At 34.0% G+C, this 14,870-nt stretch overlaps 1 protein-coding gene and 1 long non-coding RNA gene across 3 annotated transcripts; both read right to left on the minus strand.

The window, feature by feature from the left end:
* Positions 1–2,195: 2,195 nt before the first annotated feature.
* On the minus strand, positions 2,196–6,953 carry LOC128987355 (insulin-like growth factor II). Its single transcript, XM_054408155.1, has 4 exons — positions 6,916–6,953; positions 3,545–3,701; positions 2,690–2,786; positions 2,196–2,407 (listed from the first exon to the last, which is right to left on the minus strand). Exons 2-4 carry the CDS (start codon positions 3,696–3,698, stop codon positions 2,404–2,406), a joined length of 255 nt encoding a protein of 84 aa, XP_054264130.1. The 5' UTR covers positions 3,699–3,701; positions 6,916–6,953; the 3' UTR covers positions 2,196–2,403.
* Positions 6,954–8,481: 1,528 nt separating this feature from the next.
* On the minus strand, positions 8,482–11,092 carry LOC128984132 (uncharacterized). Of its 2 annotated transcripts, none has more exons than XR_008489980.1 (4): positions 11,013–11,092; positions 9,670–9,823; positions 8,942–9,041; positions 8,482–8,640 (listed from the first exon to the last, which is right to left on the minus strand). It is a non-coding gene; the product is annotated as an uncharacterized LOC128984132 (long non-coding RNA). The 2 variants fall into 2 exon arrangements; XR_008489981.1 differs by lacking the exon at positions 11,013–11,092 and adding an exon at positions 9,960–10,019.
* Positions 11,093–14,870: the final 3,778 nt, after the last annotated feature.

A 14,870-nucleotide genomic window follows, 5' to 3' on the forward strand; every position in this document is an offset into this window, starting at 1 on the left:
ACAGCAAAACAATAACGAATTCCGCAACGCGGGAATTTAATTTGTTACGAGTAATGCTGGATAGCGCTGGGTTCACAACGATATGGTAGGCATACGGTTAAGTATCGATCTTCGTAGTATGAAAACAGCTACTATCGAATATCGTAAATCGATTGGCTTCCATAGCGCCAACCCAAGATGTATGGCGCCAACCAACCAACCAAAACGTAAACAAACCAGTTTAGCTGCTAACTAATGTTTTCCAATTTTTATTTTAATAAAAATGTCATCGTATTTAATTATTAATTGTTTAATGTAAAACAGATTGTAAATAAACTTTGTTAAAAAAAAAACCAAACCAACCAACACCGACAGACAGAAGAGAGAAGACAAGAGATTACAAAAACTACTAGCACTAGCCTAAAAGGAGAGGAAAATATTTGATTTAATTTATTCCAACATTGTTCCTTTTGATCAGTTTCATGGTGCATAGTGCATTATTATGGAGGAAATATGCAAAGGTCATCTAAACGCTTTTAAAAGTAAGGGGGTGGTAATTTATCCGGCGTTAATTGCGCAAGTTACTGGAATATTAATTTTAAAATTCCTCCGTAATTTAAGTTCTTATATATTTATCATGCTGGTTATCAGCCTTACTGTAATTGGATAAACATTTTCATTGGCAAATTTTATGCCAGGTTCAGATATTATGTTGTACTTATTTATTTGCATTCACTCTCACTGTAATATTGTGAATAAAATTATGGCCTTCCGTCGTCAAGGCCACATTATGACGTTTGACGACAGACATAGGAGCTATAGGAGCAGCTGCAGCAGAAGGCACCAAGGCAATAGTTTACTATTCCACCATGAGTATGAGACAGCCGGTGCGGTGAGCCAGAGAGCCGATACCGATACTAAAAGTCGATGTCTGTCATCCGGTAGAAAACAAGCTCGATATTTGACCGAATGCCTACCATATCGTTGTGAACCCAGCGCTATCCAGTAAGGATAAGCAATCAATAAGCTATGCAGCTTGAGAGAAGCATTATAATGCTTCTTGTTATTAGTGGTTTTACACCATAGATTATGGTATTTTTTAAAGTATAATAATCTGTTAGGCATGAAATAAAAAATATTTTGCTGAAACCTGAAACACCCCTGATTAAAACCAATAGAAATGCTTTCGTACTTATCATTTCTGCACTTTAATCATCGCAGTTAAACTCTGTTCCAAGCTGTATCAAAAACAAATCTATAAGTATAAAAGAGGATGTTTGTATATATATATATTTGGCAGTGATAAACACAGACACCGCTGAACCGATTGCCACGAAACTTGGAACATACGTGTAGAATTTCATGGAATAGGTTTGTACACCATCAATTTCGTGATCCGTCCAATCGGCTCCGCCCCAGTGGCTCTGGAGTTTCCCATGTTTAACCTTATGAGAAATGGAATTAATGAATCTTAACAGCTGTTTCAATTAAACAAGTTGGTTCTGTGTTCTGTTCTATGATGTTCAATAGCATTAAAGTTACAAGGATTACCAACAGGGTGCAGCACTATTATTTCTTTTACATTTATGACAACAGCTAATTTGCAACCAAAAGGTGAGTGAGCATAGCGAACGAACTTCAACCTGGAGGCGAGTTAGCGTAGTGAACGAGCTAACCTGAAGGCAAGTGAGCGTAGCGAACGAGCTAACCTGAAGGCAAGTGAGCGCAGCGAACGAGCTCCAACCTAAAGGTGAGTGAGCGTAGCGAACGGAGCTCCAACCAGGACGTGATTGAGCCATGCGAACGAGATCATATTGAAAATTAAGAAGTTAAACGGGGCAAAGCCCGCGGGTTATAGCTAGTAATATATAATTTAATCCTATTTTGTTTACTGTTAGTACAAGTTGGTTATGATAACAAGTACAAGGAACTTTTAGACGAAATAACCTAGACTAAATACGAATAAGAATCAACGACTTTTGAACTATCTCCTTAGTTTAGTACTTCTATTATAAATTTTTAGTACTTCTATTAATTTCACCTTTTTAATTTTTCATTTTTGAGTCTCCTGGATAAAAATGTTTAACTGCATTTTTTTACCACCACTGTTATCACTCTACACTTAATACTAAAAGAAAAATTACCAGGCTATGAGTGTTTAAACTGACCTTGAAATGATGAAGAACTAATAAGGTTAAACATGAATAACAAGAGGGTATGAACCAACATATTTTTTATTTCTACAGTAAATATTCTCACAAGATGTTGATTAGGTTTCCCTTGATTTTATTTCTAGAGATTTTTATATTTTTAAATCTGGTATCCACATCAAGTGGTCGACATGAATCATCGAAATATGTCGTCTGTTCTCCAATCCAATATCTTCACTTCCTAACTGCAACTGTACTTGACTTGTGTCTGTGCTTAGCTGCAAAAAATAATTTTAATTTTTGAAATATCTATAGAATCACAATTGTTTTTAAAACATCTATTCGTTTTTACCCTCTCCCTCATCTCCACTTTAGTACCAGAAGTACAAACCTACCTATTACATTTTGAAACACACTTTTATCTAAAGATTAAATAAGTTCCTCTTTTCTGAAAAGTAATTTGGAATGTGCAACAACTTCAAAAACAAAGAAATGATATTTTGATTTAGTTCAAATTGATAAATCCAGGTAAATATTTCTTTACAAAAATGTAAAATTACCTAAGCACACAGTAGGCTTTAATGTCGGCTAATGTACAATACTTCATGCAGCATTCTTCGCTAATGCTGCGTTTTTGCCTCTCAATGTTATATGTTTCTGCAAAAATAAGACAAAAACATCATGATACAATAAATAAATATGTTTATCTTATACAGTAACAATGAATAAAGTGTATTAATTCTAGTTTTAGTGAATTCCCCCTAAAAGGGAAGAAGTTCTTACTATGTAGGTGGCTCGGTAAAACCTACACCCACCAATTTATTTGTTCATTTTGGTGTCTCAGGAGCCATAAACACTATTTGTACAAATATTTTTCTACGTGCGTATTTTGAATGTGTGTGTGTCTGTCCGAGAACAGATGAATAACTTGAGAAACTCGCTCGCTTGGTTGGCGAGCTCGATGAAGACCTTTTAATATAGGGAAAATCCTCTTTATTTAAATACAGTATATGACACATAGGAAAATGGCTAAATATGAATGAATAAATAAACGTTGAGCCTGAACTTTAAATCTGATGTCTTGCAGTATTCTTTATCATACTATGGAGGGTGTATTTAAGAATAAGAATAAGTATATCTTTATTGTCGTCAAATACAAAAGTACAATAGACAACGTCAGAATATATAAAATTTTTCTATGAATTAGGTATTTTATTTTATTTTATGTATTAGGTATTTTGATGTGTATGGGTGTAGTTTTTAATACAAATTTATTATTGCAAAGAGCAGTTTATATTAGCTCGAAAATTTAGTAGTGCTGATGGTCCTGCGGTGTCCGAATAAAAAAATATACTTTATAGTCATTAATATTTTAGTCCTTGAAATGTAAACTAGTTAGACCTTTTGGCACTTACCCTCTGATCCAATAGGTTCAAACCTATTACATATTAACTTCAAAGTTCTAGCCAATGTTTTCCCGCAAAACCTGAAGGTCGAAGCTTGTAGGGAACTCTGGACAAGAATCATAATGCAGCATGCAGTCAAAAACCACACTGCAGGTCGAGTCATCTTCTGTAATACACATGGAAAACATCATCACTGGAATATTTGCAATTTAGGGAAACAATATGAATATGAATATAATTTAGAATATACAACTTGCTTAGTATTCCAAGCTGCTATACACTTGCCTGTGCGATCATTGTAAAGCCGCGTTTATACGACGTCAAATGGCAGACAGGTTGCCTAAGGTAACTTAAAATACATTAGAGGCAAGTAACCTGTCGCGTAACCTACCTGCCCTACTCGCCTCCTGTAAACGTGGCTTAAAGGTAGAAGAGTTTTGGTTTAAGCATTGTCTTTCGAATAGTACGAGTAGCTCTTATCTTAAGCTGAGTTTTCCTAGGCAAAGAAGAGGAGCACGGAACACAGAGAGCATAGCGCAGAGAAGCAAATTTTATTGGTGGCCCACTCCGCTTGTATGAAAAGCGTACCGTAAATTCTTAAAACAAGAGGAGAGCGGACCCTCCGTGCCGAGGAAAACCCAGATTTATCGTAAAATCTTAGATCTGTCTTGTATTTCATGCCGGCAACACTTGTGTAAAGTAAAAATAAAAGTGTATTTCTATTTTAGAGTAGTCTTTAAAATTTGTCTTACTTTTCAGGGTAATACTAAAAGATAAGTTAAAGTTCATAAAAATAGGATTGTTATCTTCAATTTTGGTTTTCAAATTGGTTGAAAAAAAAATATTTGACAACGAAACTATTTTCGACAGAAACCGGGCAGAACTAAACGTTATTTTTTAGTTGAATCCATGAAGATGAAAAGTCCTTGAGTATTTTTGAGTTTAAGTCAGTGTTGACTCAAATGATAAGGTATTATCATGTGCGGCTGACTCAAACCAACAATGTATCACTAAAATACTGTGCTCTTTAAGCAACCAAACGTCCAAGCTAAATGATCATTTTAGAGACTGGTCAAAATTCAATTTTACTATATTTTATTTCTTTTTTTTTAAGTTAGTTGACATTGCCCCAAGAAATTCGCAGAAATATGTTGTTGGTCATTGTAAAAATTGTTTCAATCTAAAAAAGGGTTTAAAATTAAATTATAAATAAAAATACATTCAAATCAGGTACTTATTAGTTGTCTTCTCTTTCATGAGAATAAATTATGAACTAGATACATTTTAGTATGATAATATTTTTGTTGGGCATCACTCACCTTATTGAAGTCACGAGAACGTAGTCCTTGTCATGTCACAATCATACACAGTTCATTGCACATAAAATATACAAAAATAAAAATAAAAATAAATCCAAATTTAAAATATTAGACAAAAGTTCTCAACACCGACGTTTCGCCGCACCAAAATCAACGTGCGGCGTTTTCAAGGTTATTCCTCTTCTCACGTAATCGTTGTGAGCGCCTAACCACGACTGACGACCCCGGTGGTGGAGGAGGGGGAGGGGGGACTCTGTTATCAAGAACAGCTGATGGCATTATCTTCTTTTGTTTAGATTTTTCTATGCATCCTTTAATTTCTTTCTCTATTAGTGTATTGTAAACCGGGCTGATATCAATGGATGCGTTGGCTAATGAATCTTGATCTGAAGAAAAATAAGAAAAATATCCAGCTCTGATACAAGTTTACCACCTAAAGATAACAAACCTCTGGCCACAGTATGCATTCCGTATATTAAAAACCTTTCGGAGAAAATACGGCGCGTGAATGCTAAGCAAGGTATTAGGACGGTCTTTACCTCAAAAAACACGATAAGAAGACAGGTATCTAAAGTGAAACCTCCTAACTGTGGTAATGACAATAAAAACGTGGTGTACAAGGTCCCATGCTCGTGTAAACGTAGCTATGTAGGTCAAACTTCAAGACCGGCTCTCATACGGGTTCATGAACACATGAAAAAAGTTGATACACGTGTAACCTATGGTTCAAAAATATCTGAACATGTTCATGACACCGGGCATTGTATAAAGTGGGAGGAGAGCTGTATATTATACAAGGAGCCTAATTGGAAGAAAAGGAATATTATTGAGGCTTTGTTTATTACTTCAGATCAAGATTCATTAGCCAACGCATCCATTGATATCAGCCCGGTTTACAATACACTAATAGAGAAAGAAATTAAAGGATGCATAGAAAAATCTAAACAAAAGAAGATAATGCCATCAGCTGTTCTTGATAACAGAGTCCCCCCTCCCCCTCCTCCACCACCGGGGTCGTCAGTCGTGGTTAGGCGCTCACAACGATTACGTGAGAAGAGGAATAACCTTGAAAACGCCGCACGTTGATTTTGGTGCGGCGAAACGTCGGTGTTGAGAACTTTTGTCTAATATTTTAAATTTGGATTTATTTTTATTTTTATTTTTGTATATTTTATGTGCAATGAACTGTGTATGATTGTGACATGACAAGGACTACGTTCTCGTGACTTCAATAAGGTGAGTGATGCCCAACAAAAATATTATCATACTGAAGTATTGACCTCACCTAATATACCATGTCGTTTAAGAATAGATACATTTTCCCTGAACCTAGTCTTAGAAGAAATTCTACATCAGCACGAAATATATACATTTTCCCTCAACCTACTCTGAGAAGAAGACCTACTGAAATATCAGTGCTATGTTTTTTAAGTTGTTTTATTGAGTACGTATCAATCTCCTGAACTCATTTCCTTTAAGACAATCCAATTGGTGTCCTTTGTAGTATCATAAATATTTGATAGTGTTACTCTTGTTTTCGATTTTCTATCAGTATTATAGCAAGACATTTACTTGATAGTTTTTAAAATAGATAGATAAATTATTATAATACTTTATATTATTTGATCATTTTTTTCACAGAGTTTAAAACAGTAAAAATAAAAGTTTTAAAATTAAAATTAAATAGGTTGGCTTAGTTGGGATAAAAATATTACTGGAAAAAACTATATCTACTACCACTGTAGTTCAAATTTATCATCAATAAGGGTAACCAATAATGAAGATTTAAAAATTGTAAATCTATTAAAAGTGAAAATTCACCAATTTGTTGTAGCTAAAATTACTCACATAAACTTTGACTGTAAAATGGTCTGAGACACTATAAATTACAAACAATAACAAATCATAGATCTTACGTATTGAATTATTCTTAAAACAATTTTTAGAATCCAAAAAAATATTTCACATGTTCAAAAGATAAAAAACAATAGTAAAAATTTACACTAATATAAACAAAAATTATATAAACTTACGGTAACCCCCAACCAACTCAAAAAGTACCTTCTCGAAGAGCTGGTTCAAAGAAGACTGTCCATCGACCAATCCTTATACAAGTTTTATTTATACTCTTTGTTATCTAAGCTGCCGGTGATTCATTGTTGATGTCTCTACTTTATCTACAGTTTATTATGAACAAATAAAAAAACACTACTGTAAATTAGCGATACGGTATTGGTTGATTTTACAATGAAAACTAATTGAGCAATGTTTCTTGAGAACGGAGGTCAAAATAACAAATAGCAAATGTACACAATGAAGGCCATGCCACACCGACGTGCTGAAGTTTTACCACGAACGAGCCATTCCACACGAAAAGTGTACTGCGTCCTAGTGGGAGTTTTGAGGTAGCAGGGGCCAGCACTGCCTCTTAGAATTTGGGCTATGCTAGTAATCTAGGCAAAGAAGACAAAAAATAATAAATAGAGGAAAAAATATGCACGTATGAGCCAAATTTGGTTCAGTTGTAAATTAATGCTCCTTAAACAACATATACTAAAAATTTGATGATTTCATTTGATAATAATTTAATTTTATAATTTATTTATTTGCAAATAAATTATCATTATCATTACCCATACTAAAAGAAATGATTGGTGGGGGTGTTGCTTAGGGGGCTAGGGGGCTCTAAAATGTCTCTCTTTTTAGGTTTTTTGTAAATAACTAAAAAAAACCATGGCGTTCAGAAAAACGTCAGTCATATATTAAATAATCTTAAATGATCTACAAGAAAGTCATATTTTTTGTTATTAGTTATAGAGAGGAGAACATAGAAATCAGTATTTTAAACCTTTTTGTTTTATTACTAGTAATGAGAAATGTTCGAGGCGCACCTCTGCACATGCGCTAGACAAAACTACCGCTGTGAAGTGGTAGTCTAAAAAATTGCTCGGCAAGCGGTTGTGGCGTAGTATTTTTACAATCCAATATTTGGTATTTTCCAATTTTGTACTCGTTACTGCACTTGCGCTATGAGAAAATATTGTTGCAGCTTTTATAATTTTGATGAAACCTTCTCTTTAATTATTTTATTTACCCTCATTGAAACAAATTGATTACAGCAGTTTGAGTAACAACTAAAACACTCAATCACTAATATTAATGGCATTCTATCAATATCATGTTTATCACAGCCTCGACAAGGAATAGCCAGCTGAAGGAGTACAGCTGCTGAGCCTACTCTTTTTGTATGAATTTCATGTCAGTGTTATTGTTGTTAACCCATTAGCGCATTTGCTCATTGTTTTTTTTTTTTTTTTTTTTTTTTTTTTAACAGTTGCAAATAAAATATTAAAGACAAAAATGATTTAAAGCCCAATGATCAGGAACGGCTGGGTCCATTTTCGAACCATCACAAACCTACTGACTTTCCTCAATACCGACCTTTTGATTGAATTAGTTGACCAATTTAACCAATAATCTTTACAACCTCTATTTTATATAGCTTCTGTACTTCCAGAATGTGTGTTTATACTGACCTTGAAATATGGACTATTTATAAGGTTAAATATAAATAACAAGACGCAAATTAAAAATATTATTTTTTATTTCTACATTAAATATTCTCACAAAATGTTTGTTGGAGTTGTTTCTTGATTTCTTCTAGCTTTTTGACCTTTTTTAAGCTGGTACCTACAAGTGTTTGAAACATCGAAATACGTTTTCAGTTCTCCATTCCAATATCCTCACTTCCTAACTGCATCTGTACTTGACTCTGCCAGCGCTTAACTGCAAAAATTTAAAATATCTATAGAATGAACACTATTTTAAAAATACCTGTTCTTTTATTTACTAATATCCACTTTAGTCCCAAAATGTTTGTTATACAAACATATTGGTTGTATTGATATTGTCTTAATAATTTGTCCATCTCTTATGTCTAACAACACAAACTTTTATCTAAGATTAAAGTTCCTTTTCTGAAAAGTAAATTGGAATATTGTTCAACAACTTCAAAAGCAAAGAAAAATTTGATTTAGTTTAACTTGATAAATCCAGTACCAACATTTAAAAAAAAAAGTAAAATTACCTTTCATTATCACAGAAGAGTTCCAAGTCTGCCATTGTACAACGACGACGTATGCAGCAATCCTCTATAATATTGCGTTTGAACCTCCTATCATTTGTTTCTGTAAGAATAAGACAAAAACATGATACGATGAATTTGTATTCTATACAGTCACAAGCATATAAAGAAATACCATTAATCCTAGTTTTAGCGAATTCCCTCGGAAAGAAAAAGCTATTACTATAGATAAAAAATACTCCCTTGTATCATTTTGTCTGTGCTATTACCATAGGTTGCATAATAAGACCTAGATCCAAGACCGATTTATTATTGAGAGGAACAGTTTATACAATCACAAAAAGTAGTATTTTTTATAGAGGTGGGGGCCTTTTTTACCTTGCATTTGCCCGTCCACATGGGCCACAGAGGCCTGAGTCCTGAGCATGCGTGGCTATATCAAATATATGCATTTATATTTGTATAATGCAAATCTTGAATAAAGTCTATCTGAATCTGAATATCCTTTGTTGATAAAGTACAATGGTGAAATTTTTAACGTAAAAGTATAGTGGCAGGTAACAGGAATGCTGCCTTGGGGGTTACTAGCTGAGCCATCGACTCAACATGTTAAAATGCTTATGGTCCCATAAATGAATCTCTACGAATGAAAAAAGTCTACTGTACAATAATTAATGAATAATGTTTTAGACCTTGAAACCTTAACAAAATTTCTTTCTTTTGGTACTTACTCTCTGTCCAAGTCGGCCCATCATACTTGGCCTTACAAAGCAGCTCTATGGCTTCAGAAATTTGTTTTCCGCAAAGCCTCAATCGTACGCTACTCTGTACAAGTGTCATAAAGCAGCAAGCAGTTAAAAACCACACCACAGGTCGAGTCATCTTCTGTAATATACATCGAGAAACATATATCACTGGAGTATTTACAATTTAGGGACACAGTGTACCATATGAATATATTTAGATTATACAACTACTTCAACAGATACTAAACGCCCTCGACAGAACTAAGTCAACTAACCTTAGTTTTCAGTTTGGTACATGAAGATGAAAGGTCTTTGAGTGAAAGTCACTGTCTGTGTTGACTGAAATGATAAGATATTGTGTGAGTCTGGAAGTGACCAACAATGTCTGTATCGGCCAAAAATACAATTAATCACTGAAATACTGAGTTCGGTAAACAACTAAATGTTTTTACATTTTAGATTTTTAGTGTGCTGCCAACTACTTTGTTTTAAGTTAAAGTGCCTGCCACAAACCGCCGTAGAAATATAGGATATTAAGAAAACTTTGTTCAAAAAAAGAAAAAAAATGTAAACTATTTGTTTGTTAGCCTTATATTGTATCAATTGGACCTCACCTACAAGTTTTTTTTTTAACTTGGTGAGGCCAAGCTGTTGTAATTTTCATAATAAAAATATTTGTATTTGTTTTTAACTTTGGAGCCAAATGAGTATTTTGGAGACTGTTTAAAACTCAATTCTACTTTGATTCTATTTTTTTTTTAATAAGGTTTCTTTGCCAGAAAAACATAAGTCACAGAAATATGTTGTTGGTAAAATATAGTTTTTATAACAAAAATAGTTAATAAAAAAATAATATCAAAGTTAAAATAGTCAAAATGGTGAACTATAGATAAAAAAACATTTAAATTTACTTAGTTGTCTTCTCTTTTCATACGAGAATAATTATGAAATATGTACATTGATCTTCAACCTACTGTCTGAAGAAGATCTGCATCAGGATTAAGTATCAGTGTTATGTTTTTATATGTTTAGCTCCTGGACTCATTTCCTTAAAAACAATACTTACTTGCCAATTGACTTTCCTTTGTAATATACATAAATATTTTAAAGTGTACGAAGGTTAAATTACTGAAATAAACTTTGACTATGAAATGGTCTGAGACACTTATAATTTATAAACAATATTAAACCTAGATCTTAAGTAATGAATATTGTTGTGATAATTCTTTAGAATAAATTTTACCAAGACAACAATAATTTACATGATCAAAATGAAAAAAAAAACAATAGTTAAAAAATCTACACTAACTTTTTAAATAAAAACTTACGGAAACCACCAACTGAAAAAAGTGCCTTCTCGAAGAGCTGGCTTAAAGATGACTGTACATCGACTAATCCTTATACAAGTTTATTTATACTCTGTGTTATCTGTGCCGGGTGATTCATTGTTAATTCCTCCATTTTATCTTTGTTATATACGTTTTAGGTTTATTATGAACAAATAAAAAGCATTAAATAAGCGACATTGGTTAATTTTACAATGAAAACTAATTGAACAATGTTTCTTGCGAGCGAAGGTCAAAATAACAAAGGTACATATTGATCTTTGACCTATAGAGCAAAAGGTTTAAAACTATGTTACATGACCCATGATGTGCATTATAATCTGGACGGAAGTAGATATTCAGCCATGAGTGTGGTCTGGCAACATCGTCTAATAGGTGATCCTTAAGTGCCCCAGCCCCTAAAATGACTTCTGAAATTTGGAAATCTTATTAATAACAAAAACATATGTGTTGTCTTTGCAATCAAGGGAAATGTTTAATATTCCCGCAATCTTCACGGTTGTATGGGCATCCATATAACTGTTCCATAAGGGGACTGGAGGGCATGATGGGTAAGGAATAACCCCCAGTGAAAAGGGGGGATTCAGGGGTCCTCCCCCAAACAATTTTAAAATCGATGTACAAAATGGTTTATTTCACACATTTTGTAACTGAATTTGCTTTAGGTAATGTAAATTTACTGTTGTTTTGCATAATTTTGAAAATTCGGTTAATGTGGGGGCTCATATAGGAGGGGTGAGGGGCTAGGGGCTCCCCTTGTCCTTATTGATGGACGCCCATGGACAGATGATGATGACTTCATGATCGATGGTGATGTTCAAAATTTGGTCATGATCGCAGGAGACGATTATTATGTCTTTGCAATGTCTCTATTTTAAAACAATCCAGGGTTTTGGTTCCAAGATCTACAATAGTGTTGAATTCAGAGTTTCTAGCACGTTTAGAAGAGGTTAGAGAATTGGACAATCAGGTGGTAAATTTAAATTGGGGGGAAGTTATAGCTAGAAAATCAAACTTAAAAAAATAATTTAGTATTATGCTCAAGAACCCCAACTAAACAGGGGGTCAAGAACCCCAAAAAACCTATTTATTGGTAAGCAATCCAAATTTTTCCATGACCTCGATGAGGTTTTCCACACAAATTTATGACTACAACACTGTAACTAAGTCAACTATTAAGTCTATAATTAACTCTTACTGTTTAGTAAAATAATCATATTATCGTTGGGGTTTAGATTTTTTTTTGGTAGAGGGGGAGAAGGGAGACTGGATATTTTTTAAAATTTTATTAGTGTTTGAGCTTATGGGGAGGAATGGTCAAAGAACTAATACTGGGTCCCTTAAAGTTCTATAAAACTTTTCATTGAACGCTAACTAAATGTTTGGGCCCTCCTTTATAACGTTTGAATAGAACATTAACAATTTCTTAGGTAATTCAAGTAAGACCAACTTTTAGAATTACTTAGTTAGCTACCTAAACTACAGCAGAACAACTGAACTTTTTACACACATTTAATGACCGGTAACAGCTAGTTTTAACACGTCTATTTTTAGAATAGATTTGTTTTGGTTGGTCACCGAACTCTATATCTGAAGATAAGACATCAGGAAGAATGTAAACATTAGTGATAAACTTTACTTTCGGTGACATAACATTTGTTGGTTCAATGAGGTAAATTAGAAACTGGCTTGAAAAACATGTTTAAGTCAAACATTTGAAGAGGATGCTCATAATACACTACCAAAATGAAAAGAAAAAATAACTCTATGAAGAACTTCAAACTTTTTTCTCAGAATTTCTTTTCCCAAATTTTTTGGATAAATGGTCCTAATGACACAGCTGATCTTAGTCAGTAACAAAACTATAAAGATCATCTCACTCCATTCTACCATAGAGAAAAACAATTAAATATATAGACTGTCAGCCGTGCTGCGGTTACCATAGTTTCTGGCGCGCACCGCTGGGAGCACCGTGTAGTTACGCAGCGCGTACGACGTAACTACATGGCGCTCCCAGCAGTGTGCGCCAGAACCTATGGTAAGCGCAACATGGCTGACAATCTATATTTAATTATATTTATTTGTCTATGATTCTACACTCATCCTTCACTCATGGATTAAAATACGAGCTTAGGTGGCGAACCCATCTCAATTGATAATGATAATGCGCTTTCCACGCTAAAGGCGTTATTTTAAAGTTTTTTGTAAGGGAATGGTCCTTACCCTCATCTTGTTATTATCAAATAACAACCGATTGTTAAGCATCATTTGACAGCCCAATGACATCTCTGGGTCTTTAATCGATCTCGGTTTGAATAAAGCCAGCAACCCCCAACGTGAATACCACGATTAGCAAGGCGAGCACGAATTCAATATTGCTACCCAGACAATTATGATGCCATGCACCTCCTTCATAAGGTGTGGGCTAAGTCTGAAAACTATAGGGAGCTGGTTAAAATTATTAAGGATAGCAAATTAAACTGTAAAAGTAGGTAATCAACAGAATCCGCAAAACTCTTCGTACACCATTAAATGTTGAAAGAGTGTAAGTCGCAGTAACTCGAAGTCCAAAGAGGTTTGCCAGGAAGCTTTCCTTGGAAGCTTTACATTGGCTCTTGTCTTTCATTGGGGGTTCTCACTATAAGCTACTTAAAGTATAAGGTTTTTCATTACCCAAAAGAGATTTGATGGAACTGAAGCTAAGAATTGTTCAGGAAATTAGGGTGATTCCTGAAGAAAGGCTCGAACGAGTATTCAATGGAATTTTCAATCAACGAATGAACGTTAAGTAGGACAACAATGTCAATTGAAGGATGTTGATGGAAAATTGCCTCTGTCAAGTTAAAATGGCATCAGATAAACTGTGCTATTTATATGTATAGGGTATAGTATTGAATTTGTACTATTTATAAATGAGCGCTCTCATTGCCTTGCCCTGTAGTTACAGCTAATTTCATTCCTACTATCTCATATTCTTTTTGACCAGATACAGAACTAATATTTACATTTACATGTAGTCATCTATTTCTGATTCAAACACTGATACTACCTCAAAAACCTTGTCTCAAATTATTTACAAGCAACCATAACAAAGCTTTTGAATTAAAAATAAAATACCTGAATGTTACCGGTATTGCAAACAGAATTTTAGTTACCTATATTTCTTTAAGATGAAAAGTCATATAAAAAGTTAAATTAAATTTGCACCTTAACTCCATAAGTTTACTTTCCATCAATAAGTCATATTAAATTATTTAAAAAAATAGATCATGTAAATTAGAAGCAAACAGGATGTCGCCTTCGTTAATTTCAATCAATTATCATCAATTCTTTGAAACGGCGAAGCCAACTTGGATGCGTATTTTAAGCTCAATATGAATGAAAGGTTAGTGTAGAATAGAGTGAGATGATCTGTGTAGCTTAACTGACTAAGATCAGCTGTTTCATTTGTCAGGAGCATTTATAGCCCAATGAGCAGGAACAGCTGGGTCCAGTATCGAACCATCAAATTGCTTCTAGCTTTCCTCAGGATCTAACCGGCAACCTTCTGGTTACTAGTGAGCACTATAATCACTCAGCTACTTAGCAACATATATATTCACATATTTTTCCTACAGTTACCTAACAATGTACATGTTCTCTCACTGATTTGAGAAAGCAAAGGTGGCCAATTCGCTCATCAGTGAGACAATGTTAACATTTTCTCACTCCAGATTTGCAACGTGAAGGCACGAAATAGTGAGCGCGTAACATGCCGACAAGGTCTTATGGGCGCGAAATACGTTGGCAGCACTGGCTGTAAATCAGCTGGTCAGCTGTTGTACTGTTGTATCATTAAAT

This window comes from Macrosteles quadrilineatus, unplaced genomic scaffold (genome assembly GCF_028750875.1).
Source record: "Macrosteles quadrilineatus isolate MER2022 unplaced genomic scaffold, UCM_ALF_1.0 Scaffold_2__2_contigs__length_208266976, whole genome shotgun sequence".
In the NCBI taxonomy this organism is placed as follows: domain Eukaryota; kingdom Metazoa; phylum Arthropoda; class Insecta; order Hemiptera; family Cicadellidae; genus Macrosteles; species Macrosteles quadrilineatus.

Coding starts and splice junctions, on each gene's coding strand:
- LOC128987355 (XM_054408155.1), bottom strand. CDS start 3,698: ATGACTCGACCTGCAGTGTGGTTTTTGACTGCATGCTGCATTATGATT. Junction 2,787..3,544: donor TGAACCTATTGGATCAGAGG/GTAAGTGCCAAA, acceptor TTATTTTTGCAG/AAACATATAACATTGAGAGG.